Source organism: Neodiprion pinetum, chromosome 6, assembly GCF_021155775.2.
Source record: "Neodiprion pinetum isolate iyNeoPine1 chromosome 6, iyNeoPine1.2, whole genome shotgun sequence".
Lineage (NCBI taxonomy): Eukaryota > Metazoa > Arthropoda > Insecta > Hymenoptera > Diprionidae > Neodiprion > Neodiprion pinetum.
In genome coordinates, this window is record NC_060237.1 from 14,801,494 (window position 1) to 14,822,282 (window position 20,789).

At 46.8% G+C, this 20,789-nt stretch overlaps 1 protein-coding gene across 1 annotated transcript; it reads left to right on the forward strand.

Moving 5' to 3' along the window:
• Positions 1-6,218: 6,218 nt before the first annotated feature.
• LOC138191174 (uncharacterized) lies at positions 6,219-11,736 on the forward strand. The gene is made up of 3 exons (XM_069137370.1): positions 6,219-8,612; positions 8,665-9,707; positions 10,407-11,736. Exons 1-3 carry the CDS (start codon positions 6,219-6,221, stop codon positions 11,734-11,736), a joined length of 4,767 nt encoding a protein of 1,588 aa, XP_068993471.1.
• The last annotated feature ends 9,053 nt before the right edge of the window (positions 11,737-20,789 follow it).

Sequence of the window (20,789 nt, forward strand, 5' to 3'; positions counted from 1 at the left end):
AACCCGTTCTTCAAATCGAGCACTGAAAACACCCTTGCGTCTGCGAGAGCATCGATCCGATCGTCAATAAGTGGCATCGGGAAACGATCCCGCGCTATCTTCTTGTTTAATTGACGATAATCGACACACACTCGATATTCGTTGTTCTTCTTCTGTACAATCACGACTGGACTCGAATATTTACTCTTGCTCGGCTGAATAACCCCTTCTTTCAACCATTTGTCGATTTGTTTGTCGAGGATGATTTCTTCACGATATCGATCGTTAACATCAACTGACCTAGTCTCGATGAGATTCACTAACCTCAGCTCGCGAAATACGTCGTCCGTCTCTTCTGCTGCAATTTCCTTTCGTTCGAGTCCGTCATCTCGACTTTTGTTTGTATGCAACTTTGTGATTGTGATTAACCCTCCTCGTATCACCACTTTCATTTGTCTCGTGATCTTTTTCCCCGCCAGCATGAGGTGACTCATAGCGTAATCTGGGATAACAAAGATGTCTCCATCGTAGTCTTCTCCGTGTATCGTCACCGTAGCACGAAAAACTCCGTCCAACTTCACTCGCGTACTTCCGAATCCTTCGAACGTGTTCAAGGTCTCTCGCAGCGGCGGACTGCCTATTTTCTGGTATTCACTGCGTCGTAACAACGTATAGTCCGTACCGGTGTCTATCATCGCCTGTATTTTCACATTGCCTAACTCGACCGTGATCTCGTCGTCCGTTGACGAGCGAGACACTACATTCACCGACCTTACGTTACCGTCCGTCGTTTTCTCGCGTCCGTCACACTTCGCCGCGATATGCCCGAACTTATTGCACTTAAAACATTTTGGTCCTTCGTCTTTTTTTGGACAGTTACGCGCGAGATGCTCGTTCGAACCGCACCCGAAGCATCTTGCCGCTTTCTCGCCTTTCGGTTTGTCACTTTTATTGTCTTTCGTCACTACTTTTGATTTGTTTTTCTGCGTCTTACCATAGGTTTTTTTTTATCCGGTCGTATCACTCGAGATTTTTTCTGAGCTCGCTAATATTACACGCACTGTACAAAATTGACTTCGCCGCCTCGTCGTCTTGTATGCCGTCGATGACGTACTGCATCACGGCTTCTTTCTCGACGTCGCCTTGACTTGCGATCGTATTCATGGCGTAAACATCCTGTCTCGGCGTTTCGTTCGCCTGTCTCTTCCTTTTTGACAGCTGTAAATGCACCATGGCGCTGTTCACTTTGTTTTCGAACTCTTTCAAAAGACTTTTCTTCATCGACTTCCACGTTGTCAGTTCTTTTTGTAAAGCGATATATTGTTTCGCGGAACCTTTTAACAATCGTTTCGCGTAAATCGCTCTCTGCAAATTGTCCCATTGTAACAACCCTGACATGTCCTCAAATTCGTCTATCCACTTTTTGACTAGCAACTTATCGTCACCGGAAAAATGAGAGATACTTCCCTCGACGTCTTTTATCGTAAATAAACTCGGCATGTTGCGCTCGCGTCTCTCCATGCGGACTGTCCTTCTCCTTCGCGTACGTGCGTCGTTTCTCTCGACGCCACGTGCTGCTTCTCCTTCTTCTTCCGAGGTCTCCTCGTGGCGAGATGAGTCCAATGTCACGTCACTTCCTTCTTTATCGATCTCGTCTTCTTTATCGACTTCATTTCCATCGGTATCTCCATTACCTTCTTTATCGACTTCTTTGTTCGCATCGCCTCCCTCGTCTGTATCATCTTTTTCTTCATGTCGTCTCAATCGACTCATGTGTTCGGCTTCAATTCCCTTGGTCGACAAGCCCAACCTTCCCAACTGTTCTCTGGGCGTAATCACTGTTGTCTTTGGTGTTGAGGACGCGGGAAATTTTGCCTTTTTTGTTCTCGTTCCAGCTTGCTTGCCCCCTTTTGTTCCGTCGTCGCTCTCTCTCGAGCCCGATGGTTGTGGGTAGTTCGCTTGCTTTGTTTGGTTGCCTGTTTCACCTCCTTTGTCCTCTGCGCCTTCTTTCGATGTTTCCAGCACCATTATTGCGTCTTTTTTCACTTCTTGCAACTTTGTTGTTAATTATGCGACGTTGTTACCGATGATCACTCGCGACTTTATTTTTCGAATATTTTTCAACCTTTTCGAATCAACGACTTTCGACTTTATAATTCCCGACTCAACGACTTTTCGACTTATCACCTCACGACTTTTGAATCAAAAAATTTTTAACGTGACGACGTTTTGAATCGACACCTTTTCCGATTTAGCTGCTTTTGACTTGACGACTTTACGACGTCACACCGTTTCGACTTTTTCCACAATCTCACTCTTTTCGTGGTCACAGTTCCACTCGAAATCTCAACGCAATCGCGGACGAGCCCCCCATATGTAGGGTTTGAGGATTGTGAGGAGAATCGATAACACACGAGACGAGTTATGAGAAAATGAAAATAAAAATTGTTAACTTTATTGAAATATAAAGGAACGATAAAAATGTAGCCCATGTCTCCCTTTCACCGTGGTTCGGCATCAACTAACTCTCGTCAGGCTCGTCCTCACTCCCGGGCGACCGCTCAACCACGTCTTTACAGGGCCAGGGGCCCCGTCCCACATTTATTCCATTTTTCGTTCGTATCATTTAATTCTCCCTAGAGTGTCTTGACTCGCATATTTTCCGTCTCAATTGCGTCTATTCTTTCAATTACTGAATTTAACATTCATTCTATTGGGGAATGTCGTGGTGAAACATACAGACTCGGCGTCGCTGGTCGTGAACCCCTATCCCTTCCCGGCAAGTTTCGCGAAGCAGTCGTGAAGGGAACACTCAAAGATTCGTTATTTATAATAGCGCTTTGGGTAGTGAGAAGTTCCTCTGTCCCCGCACCTACAGCAAGCGTCGTTTGGACGGGCTCATTCGAAATACCCCCACTCGCCGTATCCTCACCAAACGGTGTAGGGAGCGTCTTATTACGCGGAATATTTCTATTTTGTACGTTTGAATTTTTTGACAAATTTTCACTTAATGTTTTTGTTTGCAACCTGGTTTTACCTTTGGGTGTTGTGACAAACATAGCCAGTAATAAATTTTAATTTGACTAATTGCACTCTTTGATCTCGCCAAAACTCATTCAGAAATTTTCAATTTGAATTTTGTTCTATCTGAATATCTCCAATGATTTTTAATTTAAATCCTTCCATAATGGAACCAATGGCGATCAAGTCTTACATGAGACCGAATAAAGCTGGCGATAATATACACTGAAATAATATAATAATATGGACACAATATAAATACTAGTAATATTATATAGCAGGAATAACAAAACAATGTAAGCGTGATATACGAATATCAGTTACTCAGTACAGAAAGACAGAAATATAGTAGAGTATAGCAAGCTATTTGACAGAGAGAGATAGAGTGTGGTTGAATATAGACAATACAAAAGAAGAAAGAGCGAAATTCGAGCGTTACGCAGCCCCATAGAAACTAATCCGTTTCAAGTTCACGACAGAGGGTAAAAATGCGACTGTACACTCGCTACAGTCTACGTTAGTCGAACTTTCTCGAATAACATATTCGTTGTTTAAAATTTTACTTTCTATTATTTGATAATTTACTTTATGTACAATTTAATATTTATTTCCACGCGTGCCCTACGTTGGGCGCCAAATGCGTACGTGTCGCAAAGACAATTTGACGAATATTAAACAAAAATACACACCACCTGCTGCGGCCGTGGTCCGTCGGCTGACAGGGCTCTAGGCTTATTAGTTAATTATTCTATAAATTCGTTGGGCGCCAATTGGTTTGAGGAACCAATACCTAAATTTCCTTCTATAAATTTACCATCAATGAATAAATAATTAAATGAGGAATTCGGCTAGCTCGATTATTGAAATAGAAGAGACAACACAAGGAGGATACGTGGAGGACCAAAGGTAATTGCAAGACAATAGAAAAGCGTATAGGCGAAGATATATGAATTTATTTACTTACTACTTGACGATATCCTGGACCAAGTTATCTTTCTCAATTAGCGAACTTGGTTAAATCGACAACAGATGGTCGAAGTAACTATTACACGAAACAGTTAATATAATATTGAATTTGACAGGAACGAACCTAATATGGCCGAGATTCCTCGAGGACTACTCACAACTGAAGTGTGTTTATTCTTCGCAGCTAGTCTGCGCTGATCTTGCGTCTTCGCTTTGCTGCCGGCCTGCTACAACGTATGCAGGCAGGGGTGCTTATTTCGCGGTCAAACACAGTGTGAGTCTTTCCTCGTGAAGCGTGATACTTGGTCTAATCTATAAGTTGACAATACAGATGACGATTATGTTTTTACTAATTTTCTACCTACAGAGTTAGTGACGATTATCAGGATTCGGGGGTTGATTGAGTTCTCTAGTAGTCAATTCGAGTTTTGACGTCGGTGAAGAGTTTTATTTTCCTGTCACAGCGTTGATCGCAGCGTATTAGGACTGCGCCCAATCGGCTTCTCCAGCGAAATTACGTCGAAATAGTGCATGAAAGAACTTATTCCAGCACTTAACAAAATCGATATAATTTTCGCCAAAAATACGACGGAGTCAGCCTTACTTTTTCTTCAGTTTGTGAGCCGGAAAGATTCGATTTAAATGACCATTTCCTAACTAATTGCACGCCCAGGAACTAAGAAAACGCAGCGAAAAGAGCGTGTGATTAGCAGAAGAGAAATGGCAAGCAAGATTTTTCATTTTATGGCTGTAACTTTTGATGCGTTGATAGTAGCGTATTGGGACTGCGCCCAATCGATTTCTCTTGCAAATGAACTTTGCAACCGAGTATGAGAAAACCTATTCCAGCACTTGTCGAAATCGCGAAAATTTCCGACAAAAATGCAAATGCCTTACTATTTCTCTAGTTTTGTACAAGAAAATTTTCAGTCTCAGATTCTCTTGGAATGATTCTTTTCTCACCAAGTGGACCCCCAGGAACTCAGAAAACGCAGCGAAAAGAGCGTGTGATTAGCAGAAAGGAAATGGCAAGCAAGATTCTTCATTTTTCGACTGTAACTTTTGATGCGTTGATAGCAGCGTATTGGGACTGCGCCCAATCGATTTTTCTTGCAAATGTACTTTGCAATAGAGTATGAGAAAACCTATTTCAGCACTTGTCAAAATCGCGAGAATTTCCGAAAAAAATGCAAATGCCTTACTATTTCTTTAGTTTTCGACAAGAAAATTTTCAGTCTCAGATTTTCTTGGAATGATTCTTTTCTCACCAAGTGGACCCCCAGGAACTCAGAAAACACAGCGAAAAGAGCGTGGGATTAACAGGAAAGAAATAGCGAGCAAAATTCTTACTTTTCCGGCTGTAAGTTTTGATGCGTTGATCGCAACGTATCGAGACTGCGCCCGATTAATTTCTCTTGCAAAAGAACGTCGGAATAGTGCCTGAAAGAGTCTTTTCCAACACTTATCAAAATCGCGAAAATTTTCGCACAAAATGCAAAGGGGGAGGTTTGCCTTCTCCTACGTCGGCTGTCACCTTGTCGTGGTGTAGGGGCTTGACGGCCGCGATGAATCTTGGGGATCCGACGCCCCGGGGCTTCAAAACCTTGTGGCGGAAGTGACTCTAGACGAGCGTCCACTAAGAACAGTCGGCTCAGCCTCTTGGGGCTGGGTGTATGAATGGTGATTTGAATGGGCGATGCGTACATGGGATGCGGTTGGGGCTCCTCGGGCGATTTCTCAGAGACTAACCAAGGAAGGAGTAGTTGCCGACCGACCGGGGCTGCGGGTGAAGTCAGTACCTTTACCGGACCTCTGTGGCGTATTACGGGTAAACGTTAGTCCACGGAACCTCGGTTCCCTGGCGAAGGTCCCAGGAAACCACATGTTCAAAGTGGGAGAACCGCTCCCTGCAGCTGACTGGAGCCAATCTGGGAGTCAAACCTGGTGCCCCGGGCGCATGCGTGGAGGATTACCCGGTCAGTATTTCCTCATACCCGATGTCCAGTAGGGCAAATCCGGCAAGGTCTTACTCGGCCGGTGGCCTACCCTGTCTCGGATTAGCAGGGGAATCCCCGGCCGGGCGACTGGAAAGAGCTAGGGATGGGGGGTTCGCATGGATAGGGCAGACCACCCGATAAACCGACAGCGGCTTCCATGCGAGGGGATAGGATTTTTTCCGGCGGGGAAAGATGCCACACCGCGGTGTGGCTGCCATGATGGCCGAACCGTCGTAATCAAACAATCAATTCAATATGGACAATTTAACATCGAGTAGGCAGAGGGTGAAGCAAGGAGAGGTGCAAGAGCACCTGGATAGCAAGGGCTCGCGGGGGCACGCGAGGGGCAGGGGCGCGCGCGCGCGAGGACAGGCACTTGTGCGGGGCATTAGCTGGCCCCCTCTCGAAAACACGGTGCCGGGGGGTACGCCAGGGCATTTACTTGCACCCAACGTTTTGGCGGAGACTGCGGGGGGAATCAACGTACCGCCACAGGTGGTGCCCGAGGAGACACCCACGCGATACCAGCAGCAGCAGGGTAACAAACGAAAGGGGGACGAGCTAACGCCGCCCGAGAACGCTGCACTCTCGGACGGAGAGCTCTTCCTCCCGCGCAGACTCGAGGTAGAAGGGACAGAGATACCGCGGCATCAAACTGCGACTACCGAGGGGGAGGGGAAGGGAACGGCCAGCCCCTCAGGTGAGGAGGAGGCAGCACGTACGCTTCTGGGAGCTCGCCCGAAGCGCAAAAAGAGGTGCACAGCTATTGTCAAGGGAACTTACCTGGAAGACGACTCCGAAGCAGGGGAGTCTGGGTCAGAGTGGAGCGCGCAGGGCTCGAACCTGCGGCCAACAAAGAACCCTTCAGTGGGAAAAAGAAAGGCCAGAGCCGCGGCTAGGTCCCCAAAGAAAATCCCGCAGGGGGCAGGCCCTGTGGAATACAGGCTCATGTCAGCATCGGACCTCGGGGCACAGCTAATGGAGTGGCTCGAGGACATAGACGCCATAAGGATGAGATGCAAATCCATGCAGGGCAGACTGAGTGAAGAAATGAAGAAAAAGGTGGGCTTGGCGAAGGAGGCCCTGCTTACCCTTACCGTGAAAGCGGAGGCAGCAGGTGACCCCGCTCTCCTGCAGGCGCGCAACGCGGACCTAGAGGCTCAGTTGCGTGATACCCGTAGGGAAAGGGACGAGCTCCAACGGGAACTCGAGAAAAATCGAGAAGGCCGAGAGAGGCCTCAGACGGAAATAGCGAACCGGGCGACAAGCTCATACGCACAGGTTGCCAGCAGGGGCCCTGTGGCGAGAGCCGGCGAGCGACGGTCGGAAGCCGCCCAAACGACGACGGTGCTTGACCTGGGAGCGGCCACTAGGAGGAGCGAGGTGGAGGCCAATGAGGGGCCGACGATGGCGACATCAGTGGGTGCTTCGGAGTTCGAACTTCGCCTAACGGGATCCGAACTTCGACTCATCCCGGACAGTGACAGGGTCAGGGATGAGGAGATGGCCAGGCAGTCCGCGGCCCTGAAACAGGTGCGAGAGGAGGTGGGCAGGATATCCCTCCTGCTCCTCGATGCCTCGAGCAAGAGCGGAGCAGCTGACCAAGACCCTCTTGGTAAGGGTACAGCGCAACCTCGCGGCACGGAGGCCACCACGGAGAAAGTGCAGAGGTCCTCGGGTAACCGGGGCGCGACCGACACTCCGATGGAAGTCGATGACGGCGCCGATGCAGAGAACGATAGGGGGGGCTGGAGAACGAAGATGAAGAGAAAGGGAAAGCGCCTTGGGGAGGGAGTGCCGAGTGGGGCAGCAGTGGAAACCACGCAGACTGCCCCAACAGGGGCCCTGCGGCGTACCGCGGAGGACAGACCCACGGTGGCTCGTCGCAGAGCACCGAGGACAGCAGCCGTTGCTATCAAAAGCAGAGGGGAGAACACCCCGTATGCGGAAGTACTCAAGTTCGCACGCGAGAAAATACAACTTGCGGAGCTGGGTATAGAGGAGACGAGGGTGCGGCGGGCAGCTAACGGGGGGGTTCTCATTGAGATTCCTGGCCCCGAGAATGCGAGGAAGGCGGACGCTCTAGCGGCGCAGCTTACCAAAGTAATCCTCGATAAATACGGCAACGTAGTCTCAGTGACAAGGCCGGTTATCAAGGGCGAACTGAGAGTCCTGGGCTTGGATGACTCAGTGTCCGCCGAGGAACTGGCTCGCACCCTAGCCGAGCAGGGTGGCTGTAAAGTGGAGGAGGTCCGTGTAGGTGTTCCGAGAAGGACACCGAATGGACTATACAGCGCGTGGGCACAGTGCCCCCTGAGGGCAGCTGTGGCTGTCGCGACGAAGGGCAAGGTGAGGATCGGCTGGACCACGGCCAGGGTAGAGCTGCTGGAGGCGCGCCCCAGGCAATGCTACAAGTGCTGGGGCTTTGGCCATATAGGGAGTACGTGCAAGGCGTCGACAGAGCGCCGGGCCGCGTGCTACAGGTGCAGCGCTGAGGGCCACCAGGCGCGAGATTGCACGGCCAACCCCAAATGCGCGGTCTGCGAGGGGAGAGGGATAGACAGCGCCCACAGGATGGGTTCGGGACGTTGTACATCCGTCGGCGAACGGGGTCGGAGGCCCGCGACTAATGCAAGCGAGAATGGTCAGGTACATACAGTGTAACCTAAACCATAGCAGGGGGGCTCAGGACCTACTGAAGCAAGTAGTGCTCGAAAGGGAAATCGACGTGTGCCTCGTATCCGAGCCGTACGCTACCCCGAGCGTGGCCACCTGGCTTAGCAGTGACGATGGCCGGGCGGCCATATACTGGAGGGCAGAGGGTAACGTCCGCGGGGGCTCGCTCGTCAAAAGGGGAAGAGGGTACGTGGCCGCTAAATTCGGGGATATAATTGCCATATCGGTGTATATATCCCCGAACATTCTGATAGCGGAGTTCACTGAGCATCTGGACGACCTGGCTCGGGTGATCCAGCTGGCGGAGAACAGTGGGAGGGGGGTACTGGTGGGGGGGGATTTCAATGCCCGCTCGCCGACCTGGGACCCGTCTGGGTCCAACCGAAGGGGAGAGCTGCTCGAGGAGTGGGCGGCATCATGCGGTGTACGTCTCGACAACACTGGGAGGACGGCGACATGCATCAGGGCACAGGGGTCATCCGTCGTCGACCTGACGTGGTCGTCAGTTAATCTTGTACCCGTGATCAAGGGGTGGCGGGTGTTGGAGGAGACAGAAACACTATCCGACCACCGGTACATCTCGTACGAGGTCGGTACCCCTAGATGCGCAGAGCACAGGGGTAGAAAGGGCCACATGCGCTGGAACTGGTCGAAGTTCAGTCCGGAACATCTGACAGATGCTCTGTCCCTCACCCTTTCCTGGGGACCAACTGGAGGGGACTATACGACGCCAGAGGGCCTTGCGGGATGGATCGAGCGTGCCATGACGCAGGCCTGCGACGCAGCCGCGCCGAGAGCTCGCACGGGGAATCGCTCCAGGAAAGCGACATACTGGCGGAGCGAGGAGCTGGCCGATATACGCAGGTCTTGCATAGCGGCGAGGAGGCGCCTCGCTAGGGGAAGACGTACGGCTGATGACCGTCAGGAAAAAGAGGCCGAGTATCGGGCCGCCAAGAGGGTGCTCCGAGACGGCATAAAAGCGGCCAAGGCCAAGGCGTGGAGAGACCTCATCAGCTCCGTGGAAGCGGATCCATGGGGTCTCTCTTACAAATTGGTGCTGGGCAAACTGTAAAGCTCCCAAAGAGGGTTGACGGAGACGCTGGAGGAGAATACCCTCAGGAGCCTCCTTGATGCCCTCTTCCCGAGGGGTGATGGATGCGCTCCGAGGGCCCAGAGCGGCTGTCGATGGGACGAACGGTGGGCGGTCACGGCGGACGAGGTTCGAGCTGCGCTTAAAAAGGCATGCTCGCGCAATATCGCCCCGGGACCGGATGGCGTTAAGGGAAGTGCGTGGGCGAGAGTTCCGGAGGGAATGATCGCACTACTGTCGAGGAATTTCAGCCTCTGCCTGTGAGGAGTCGTTCCGCTGCCATGGAAGAAGGCTCGACTGGTGCTCATCCCTAAGGGGGGAGCACCCACCGGACCTATCCCCAAAGTAAGGCCGATATGCCTCCTGAACGAGGTGGGTAAAATGTTCGAGAGGATCCTGGTGGCTCGGCTGGGCAAATGGATGGAGGGGAATCCTCGGGCGCGCTTGTCCGAGGACCAGTACGGGTTTCGGGAAGGGCGATCCACGAACGATGCTCTGCTAAGGGTGCGACGATTCGTGGAAAACGCCACGGAGAAGGGGGGCTACGCGGTGGCTGTGTCTCTCGACATCGCCAACGCATTCAATAGTTTGCCATGGCCGTCCATAAGGGACGCACTTAAAGAGAAAGCGGCTCCGGAGTATCTTTGACGGGTCCTGGATTCCTACCTGTGGGACAGGCACGTGGAATACATAAACGGAGATGGAGAGCTGAGGAGTCTGGCAGTGACGGCCGGGGTCCCACAGGGCTCGGTTCTCGGCCCCCTGCTATGGAACTTGACTTTCGACGAGGTTCTGCGGGGGGAGGGGGTTGCAGACTGTGTTATTGTCTGCTACGCGGATGACACGCTGGTTTTGAGTTCCGCTGGGGATTCATCCACAGCGGTAGCACTGGCAAATGCGATGGTAGCCAGGGTAGTCCGGCGAATTTCGGGCCTAGGCCTCACGGTGGCGGCGAGCAAGACGGAAGCTGTCCTATTTCGGCGCGTGAAAAAGGGGGAAGCACCAAACACCCCAGACGTCAGAGTTGGCGCGGAGAGGGTGCTACTGTCGGGGTCCATGAAGTACCTGGGGGTGCGACTGGATCCCGGCCTGACGTTCAAAGCGCACTTCGCGTCCATGGAGACTAGGCTAGGGGGTGTCACGAGGACACTAGCGAGGCTGATGCCAAACCTGAGGGGGCCATCCGAATCCAGGCGTAGGCTTTATGCGCAAACTCTATTCGCGGTAATAATGTACGGCGCTCCGGTGTGGGGGGATGTGGCGAGGTCCTCAAAGTACATCCAGCAAGTAATTACGAGGTGCCAGAGAAGGATATGCGCAAGAGTAGTTGCGGCATATCGCACGGCCTCCTTCGTGGCCGTTTCGATGCTGGCCAGGACCCCGCCACTATATCTAGTGGCTGATGCGTACAAGCGCACATTCCATAGAGTGCGTGAACTGCGGTCGACCAGGACGTGGTCCCAGAGCATGGTCAAAGCGATTAGGGAGGAGAAACTGCGCGTAGCCCGCGAGCAATGGAGGGTGGACCTCGGAAGTGCGGGGCTCCCCAGCGAGAGGTTGAGGTTAGCTATCCTAGCGAACTGGACGGGATGGTTCGACAGGGCACACGGGAGCATGACTTTCCGTGTGACCCAAGTCCTGACAGGCCACGGGTACTTCGCGGATTTCTTATATAGAATAGGGAAGACGGAGAGGCCGACCTGCTGGTACTGCCGGCTGGAGGAAGACACGGTAAGCCACACGGTGGAGGCGTGCCCCGCGTGGAGAGACGAGAGGAATGCCCTAAAGCGCGCCGTAGGGGAGGATCTGACACCGCCTGGCCTGATCAGGGCTATGGTAGGGTCTAGAGAGGGATGGGTGGCGGTGGCTAGCTTCGCGGAGCGGGTCATGACGGCCAAGGAACAGCGGGAGCGGTTACGACAGCGAACGCGGCGCAGCGTGCACCGCGCGACCCGCTTGAGCGGAAGAAATGGGGGTGGTTCGCGTGTAAGCGCGGGCATGACGTAGGGTCGGACCTACACGGGCAGGGGTCCAAACGGATTTGCGGGACGGGACACCGGTCGACCTCAGCCCGGTCCTTTGGGTCGGGGCCGGGGTTCGGGGGTGGAGGGTAGAGGAGGGGTGCAAGGCGACTTGGAATCTGGTGCCAGGATAGGTGAGACGCTAGGCGATAGGGTGACGTTAGGGTCGTTCCGGCCATGCCCCCTCTTCTTCTTCTTCTTCTTCTGCCTCTCTCTCTCCGTCCCCCGGCCCGTGGACGGCAGATGAGACGGTCGCGCCGGATCCATCTTCCCCCGGATCCGCAAGGGCAGGGCGCTCATTATCGCGAACATCGAGCACCGAGTGGGGGTCTCCATTCGCTTGACAGCTCCGTTAAGCGGAGTTCTCGTCGTAGCAGCAACAGAAGACGTCCCACCAGCGGGCAGGGTCGTCCTTCGCGAGAGGACGCTGAGCATAGGATGTAGCGGGAGGGAGCCGGGAGGCGCAACTCCCGGATAGGCGTTAAAGTAGGGTCCGCGCGTAACCGCGAAGGTGCCGGGGGGATCCCTAAGGTTATGCCTCGCGCGGTTCCGGGGAGTCCCCCCTACTCGTACCAGAGTGGCCGCTGGTTTTTTAGTGGGTGCGAGTCCCACACTACCCTGGAGCTTCTTGCGCGAAGCTCCAGGGTGTGCATAAGGCATTTTTACCAGCGTTATCAAAAAAAAAAAAAAAAAAAAGGGGTTTGCCTTACCATATCTTTAGTTTTGAAGTTGAGAATTGTTGGTCTCAGATCTGATTCAAATGACCCTTTCCTGACGAATTGGACACCCTGAAACCCAAAAAAACGCAGCGAAAAGAGCGTTGGATCAACTGGAAGAGAAATGGTGAGCAGAATTCTCCTTTTTTCGACTGTAACTTTCGATGCGTTGATCGCAGCATATTGAGACTGCGCCCGATCGATTTCTCTTGTTAAGTAACGTCGAAATAGTGCATAAAGGAATCTATTCTAGCACAAGTCAGAATCCCGAAAAGTTTCTCCAAGAATGCAGGGGGAATTACTATTTCTTCTGTTTTGAAGACGAAAATTTTTAGTCTTAGATTTGATTCAAATGACCCTTTCCTAACTAATTGGACCTCCAGGAACTCAGAAAACGCAGCGGAAAGAGCGTGTGATCAACAGAAGGGAATTGGTGAGCAGGATTTCTCATTTTTCGTCTGTCACTTTCAATTTGCAGAGTTGCAAAAAATGCATCACTTTTTATAATGCATTACACTTTCATTACTCATTACAGTAGTAATGAGTAATGAATTTAATTTCCGTTACTCAATACTTTATTTTCAATGAGAAATGGATGAATTTTCCAATACATTTTTTTTAACGAGTTATGTGTTTCACCTTACATTACTCATTTTATTTTATAATGAGTATTTTGAACTTGTCCATTACAATTTCATCTATTAATGAGTGATGTATCTATTTCCTAAATGAACTTTGACAATTAACAAAGCTTCAGAATAGAGATATTATAAAAAATGTAATAAATTTAGAGCAAATTGAAAGCAAATTCTTAAGTATATAAATTATAAAGAATCTTTTAGATTACATAAAAAAAAATCGGTTGCTTATTTAGCTCATTTCAAATTCATCTGAAATTCATGATGAATTCAAAATGAATTTGAAAGCAGTAGTTTCCTAAGAATACATATTTGATAATTGACTTTCATTGATAAAATAGCAATACCTGAAAAAATTGTTATAAATTTGTCCTGAATCAAAGGAAAGTATCTCTCTGATGAGTATTTTGGTCGGTGAAATTGAAGATGAATTCATGCGGAATTCTTCAGAAAGTGAAACTTTTTTTGTACGGTATAGTTCACATTTCTAACCGAACTCAATACAGACAGAATATCTGTAAAAACGTACAAATTTATTATGAATTTCTATCGTGCTCTTGACAATTTCTACATGACACATACTCGCCATCACATGAAATTTTTGCGTTTTTACACTTTGATTTTATTACACCGTTCCATAACTCCTTTCCAAAAGTGGGATCCACCTTATTATGAACTACGAAAAATTGGTCAATTGATATTTTTTCTTTGTTTCATTTTTTTTCCACAGTGCATTTATAATATAATTTATGACAATAGTAAAAAAGGAAGTTTTCGAAACTTTGAGTATAAAAAATGCCGTCAAGCGAAAATCTTAAATAAATTGTTCCGCTATATGTCTAACAATTTTCAATATTTTTATTCATACTCTTAAAAATAGTCGTAGGTTTCAAATTATATTTCCAGAAAATTATTTTAATTGCAAAATTGACATTTTCCGATATTCCGTTTTAATTATCAAAATGAACTATTTAATCCTTCATTTCTAAAGTTGAAAACTTTTCTATTTTTTTTATCGTGAATTTATACGCTGTAAAAACATCATCTGAAAGAGAAAAATGTATGAATTTCTATTCTTTGATCTTGTGTCAACGGCTCCATTTTCATTTAATGATCCTGAATTTTATGAAATTTCACAATTAATTATCATAATATATAAATTTCATAATTGTTGAACAAATAATAATCATTTCGATCAATTGAAAGGTATGAGAAGCTCATAATATTACGCTTCAACTTATTTTTATAGGTTTAATGTGTACACATTAAATTTGTGATGGGTACTGCATGGTCCCTCAATACTTATTTTTCATTTTTTAATGAGTAATGTATTTCTCTACATTACTCATTATTTTTCAATTTGTAATGTATTTTTCTACATCACACTATAATTATGTAATACGTAATGAATAAATCCGTTATTATCATTAAAAAAAGTAATGAATATTGCATTACTTTCTACATTAAGATTTTTGGAACTCTGCTTTCAATGCGCTGCTTGCAGCTCATTGAAACTGTGCCCAATCGATTTGCCTCGCAAAATTACGTCGAAATATTGCATGGAAGATCCTATTCCAGCACATTTCAAAATCGCGAATGTTTTCGCTCAAATCTAAAAGGTCTCAGATTTGATTTAAATGATGCTTTTCTGACTAATTAGACACCCAGATACTTAACAAACGGATTGATAAGAGGGTTGGATCAACGGGGGAGAAACGGCGAGTAAAATTCTTCCTTTCTTCTGTTACGTCCGTGATTAGAGTTTACTCCTGAGTGGTAGGAGCAAGCTGTTCGGCTTCGCTTTTACGTTCCAGGTCAACCGGAAATCAGGATGAGGATCGAATAAACTTGAGTATGTTTGAAATATCGATTATATGTTTATTGCGTAGAAGTTGAGATACCGATAGATACCGGAGTGTCGCTAGAGACTTGAAACGTACGGGTGCAGAAAAGGTGTGAAGATGCCAGAGGTAGGGAATAGAATTTGATGGGTAGGCGCGATAGTGAATAGCGTGAGACTATCTAGAGATAAGAGGACAGGACAGAGACCATGAGATTTATGTGAGAACTGTGGGAGAGTTAGCGAGTAGGAAAAATAGAGAGAAGTGGTATGCTGGACGTAACACCTTTCCCCGTCAGAAGGAGCATAGCGGTAGATATGGTCGAATATGGAAAGCAAGAAGGTGGAAATGTCATATACAGTAATGAAACATGATTTCAAAGTATGTGCTTAAAATTAGTTTTACAATTTTACTTATTAGAGGTAGTGTGTTTACAATTTTGTAGTCGCAGTATGAATGTCGTTTGAATATTAATTGATGCGCTTACCAACATTAGTTGGATATTTGATGATAAGTATTTGTAATAGTAAGCTTACGTTTGAGGTAGTATGGTTCATATTCTGGATTGCGTATAAGCGTAAGGCATATAGTTATAATAATTTGGTCACATATCGTTGTTTAAAGCTAGGAAGCGGGTTAATATACTCAAGATTAATCAACAATGTCTTCTTTTATGTTCTGGGTCGTAAGTTTTTTTTTTTTTTTTTTATGAGATACAGAGTTTGACCTATACGTACAATGATATCGGTTATAAGTGTAGGTATATTTTTGGCTAATTGTAGACTAAGGGTATAAGATCGCAATTACAATTATTTTAATGCGGTAGTGTACACAAGCATATACTTTACTTACGTCTGTTTGGTAGCGCAACAGCAGATCTTGGTAGCAATATGGTAGTTGCCTATTTGTAATAAGGTTTTCGTAAGGTTTTAAGTATTGGTGGGTTTAAAGGAAGTGGAGGTGGTGTGTAAGGAACTGCATCACGGGCTTCTACCTCGTTGGGAATGGGTAGGACATAAGAAGTAGGTGGGTGGATAATGTTCAGCTCGATTGGATTGTCATACCGTATTTGTCTGGCTCTGAATATCTGGTTCATTTTCTCAGCTCCACAGTGTGTGCACAGAGTAATGACTTTGCCGAGGCATGAGTGACGGTAAAACAAGTATAGGGTTGCGAGAGATAGTAAACCTACACCGCTGTAAGTAAGAGCGTCCTTGATGTGGAACATAGAGCGCTGTTTGCGCTGATATCAGTAGCTTGTCTTACGATATCATGCAGCGATAGTCCGGTATTGGCCAAGACATGTACATTTTTGTGCGAGGTTTTGTGAAGTGGAGGGATTGCAATTAAGGATAAATTTGTGGTTTCATTGAAATTAAGGTTTTTGTATATCCGGTCCAGATTGAGAGTGAAGTTCAGGATGTATGAGTGGATTTCAGATGAGGTCGAATACCTAGTTGTGGAGAGTGTCACGTCACCCGTGTGACCGGTGCACTTGTTATTCAGTCGTAATATTCCGGCTCCTGAATTGGCGTTTCGCGAGGTGTGGTCGTTCGGACATAATATGTGTACGGTTTCTGGTTTTGCTGAAGAAAATATCTAAGCGTTGGTGACGGAAAGTTCCGTCTAATATGTGCCTTCGAAAGATGTTAGTCTAAGCTCGCAATTGTTTGTTACTGATTGTGAATAGTGGAGAAACAATTCGACTTCGCAAAGCTCGTGGATTCCGCTGTGGAATAGTGGTTGACTTTGTCTGCAAATGTATCTGTTTTGCGTTAGGATACATTTGTTGATTTTGGGTTCGGATAGCTGGAAGTATGACGCTCTATTTAATGTTATTGCTATATAGTCAGCACTGGGTTAAATGTATGCGAACTTGTTGGAAATCGTGTCGTAGGATTGTCTAACTGGTATGGGTAGCAAGTGGTATAAGTTGAAAGTATCTCTATTTCATATGGGTATTGAAATGACGTAAATCAATCGCGGCTCAAAATATGCGATTTCTACTTTCGATATTCGGACTAACTCTTCAGCGTATGCGGCATCTATGGGAACGGGAAATTCTAGAAGAGGTTTCAGCAATTGAATGTATTGGATGCTCGAAATCATTTGTTATGGAGATGAAATTTTTGGATGTATTCCTTGTTGTGCAAAGAGAATAGCGTCTATTAGGTTGTTAAGATCAAGTTTGTAATTATTCACGTATCTGTCCAGGTCAATGAGGTGTCTAATAAGTGAGATTGCAGTCTTGCTTGTGGACATGAATCTTCCCGAGATAGTCACTTGGTTGCTTAGGGTTGCCAATATGCGGTCTTGTGATTCGTTGTGGGATGCAACGTTATCTAGTTCGTTACGATATGCGCCCAGTGTCGATTGCACTATATTTGTTTGTTTGTTTAGCAGGATTGCTAGATGGTTTGTATCGTTGTATAGATTATCTATCTGTTGGTTCAAGTATTCACCGTCTTCTACATCTAGTGTTCCAAAAAGTGATTTGAAGAGGCTTCCCACAAAGTTTAAGGCTCCTCTTTTGTCGTGGCACGTTGCTAACTTGGACAGCTCCAAATGCGCTTTATTAACTGTGCGGTTACCAATTAATGATTTTATTTGCTTCTGGTATTCTTTGATTGTACTTATTCTGTTCGCTCACAATTCTATGCGGTCACTCGTATTGCATTTACTTGCTGAGGTAGTAAATTTTTCGCGTATTTTGTTCAAATAGTCTGTAATTTTCAATAACTGGGATAACATGTTACCAAGATCCACATAGTTGATTAGCGTTCATTCTTCGTTGAATGTCCGTAGATGCTTTATTTGTTCAAAGCATGCCGGGATTAACCTCAAATTGTTGTATTGTGTACGGTATTTCATCGTGTTCGGTGATTTCCACACTGGCCCTGTAATGATATACATATTCTACTGAGTTTGCAAAAGCTTGATTATTGAGCAAATCGCGTCTTGTTATTATCGGTTGTACTGTGTTATCTATTGAAGGGGTTCATGTGGGATTTTACTATGTATGTGCAATTTTCAGTTTATTGCGATGAATTATTTTAGTTTTGTTTAGCGTAAGGTATATTTCGGCGTTGACGTCATCTATTATGCGTTTGATTACATACGGGCCTTTATAATGATTTTGGAATTGTGACCTTGTTTTGTCCAATAGGTAGAAAGTTTGTCCTACTTCAAACCGTTGTGGGTTAATCGTTCTGTCATAGTGTTCTTTACTTTTCTCTTTAGCTTGTTTCAGGTTCGACGCAGCGCGTTTACGGATGTCTGTGAGATTCGCTATTAGATCGAGGAGGAATGTATCGTATGTATGCGTGGATGTGTTGTCTAGTATCGCATCTGTCGGCAGTTTGGCTTCCGAGCCGAAGATTAGCTCTTGAAGTGAATAATTCGTACTCTCGTGTTTCGCTGTATTATAGCAGAAAATGGCGAAACGTATGAATTCATCCCAATCTTCACCTGCGTTGGTGTAATGTTCGATGTGTTCGGTAATTATAAGGTGACTTCTTTCTAATGAGCCGTTTGATTGCGGTCTATATGCAGTTGTTCGTAGTTGTTTAATTTTGAAGATCCTGCACATTTTTTTGAAAACGGTACTCATGAAGTTTCGTCCCTGGTCCGTGAGTATAGTTCGCGGAGATCCATAGCACGTGATGTATTTTTTAGCGAATACTGTCCCTATCGTCTTTGCAGTAGCATCGGGAATTGGAATGGCGTTTAAGAACTTGGTCAGATTGCACTGGATCGTCAAAAAGTAGCGGTTATTCGATTTCGTAACGGGGAGTGGACCGACTAAATGTGGGGCTACTTTGTCAAAGGCCTCTGTGGGCGTGTCAGTGATTGCCATGGGTGATTTTGTTTTGATGCTGACTTGTTTTTTCCTCTGGCAACTCTCGCAAGATCTGATGATATTTTGAATTTGCTTTTTCATGTTTGGCCAAAAATATTTTTTTCTTACTCTATTGAAAATTTTCGTAACGCCTTGGTGTCTTCCAATCAGTGACTCGTGGTACTCTTTGATCATGTCTTCGCGTAATCGTTCGTCTGGTATAATTGTAATATTTCTACAAAGTGTTACTCGAATGTCTGAATCCGCAAAAATGTGATAATTGAGTTTTTTGAAGATAGATCGTAGAATATCATCTACTTCTGGTCCTGACATGGGGAAAGATATGGATCGAATGTCTAGTCCGGACAAGATAATCCTGAAGTTAACTAACGTGTAGAAAATGTCGTCAAGTCTGTTTGGGTCTGATTGGCGTGGTTTCACTAGGAGGGTAAAGATGTATTTGTTGTTTTTCAACCGAGTTTTAATTACATCAGATATTTCTGGATTCTGGTTTTGATGTATTCCATGCTCATTAGATTTTCGTCTATCAACTACTTTTCTAGTCCTTCTGTCCAACGACAATTAGCTGATACGAAATGAGCGTAATAGTCGCACAACATGAGAAGTCCGTCATTAGTTTCGGTTACGTTGGGTGTTGGTAATATGTCATTTTGATTTTGTATGAAGTGATCTAAGCAACAAAAGTTGTCATTGTCAATATGGGGGCGGTCCGGTTTTCGCTCTTCGGGATTGTCGCGACGTTGTGAGCCTAAAGGTGGTAGCGTTGCCGTAGGTACAACGGAGGCATCGCTATCCGTGTCTTCAACAGCTGACTCCGGATCATGTGTCACGGAGTCACTCTCCGAGATATCAGTTGGGTAGCGCGAGGGAGTAGAAACCGGAGCATGTCTTGGAGCTGACCTAGTGCCGGTCCGACGCATTGGCCGACGAGTTAAAGGGGGAGCAGGGATTCTGGGTGTTGATGCGTCTGCTTCAGATTCAGAAGATGTCGAGTCATAAGTCGGGTTTTGATAATTACAAATGGTGATCGTTATGTCGGAGTCTTTAAATATGTAATGGATCATCCGATTAACAAGGTTCCAGTCTAACTTATCTAAGCCGCAGCCTAGTCTTGGAACCGAGAGCGATTTGACTTTGTCTTATTTTAAGCAATTCCTTAGGTTTACAAGGGCGTTGAACAGTATTTCTTCAGTTGGTTTTTGGTAGTGGTACTTTTTGGTTACTAGATTGTAAATGAGGCGGTTACCATGTGGCAGTGTCAATACGTTCGGTACTTCAGGGTCTAGCTGTTGTGTTTGATCTCGGGTGATTATTTTCCTATTGATTAGTTGTCCCGCGACTCCGCGTGATGTCTTGCAGTCTGCCGAGACCCAGTGGGCCAGGTTATCTTGTCTGTTGAGGAGATTGGCGCGTATTTCTTGAATAAATTTACTGTGCGTTAATGATAGGTGGTTAAGGTCTGTTACGAATTCCGTAAATCGAGGGGCGTAATTTCGTCTTTTGCTGGTAGTGGCTTCAGACGTCGGTTGATTCAGTGTGTCAGACTGTTTCTCACGTATTTCAATACTACGACCCTGAGGTTTACCGGAGTTTTGGTTTGATTTAGATGAGTTAAGTGGTTGAATTCGTTCCGTAGTTTGCTTGATCGTTTTGTCGCTTACGATCGGTGGCTCCGTTGCGCTGTTATTGTCAGTCATACTGGCACTCGAGTCAGAGGTAACAGCTGAAGTCGAGGTGTCGTGTAATGCTTTGGTTTGTTTTCGTGGGGAAGGGCTGGTGGATTCGTGTGCAGACCCACGCGCTCGTATTGGGGTGCTGGTCTATGTTTTATTGGCTTGTGAGCGCCGGTGGATGAAGATAGCGTATCCGGTTCGCGAGCACGTGTTGGGTGTTGATAAGCTATTTTGGTGCGTTTGTGAGCACTGGTAGACGAAGATAGCGTATCTGGTTCGCGAGCACGTGTTGGGCGTTGGTGAGCTACTTTG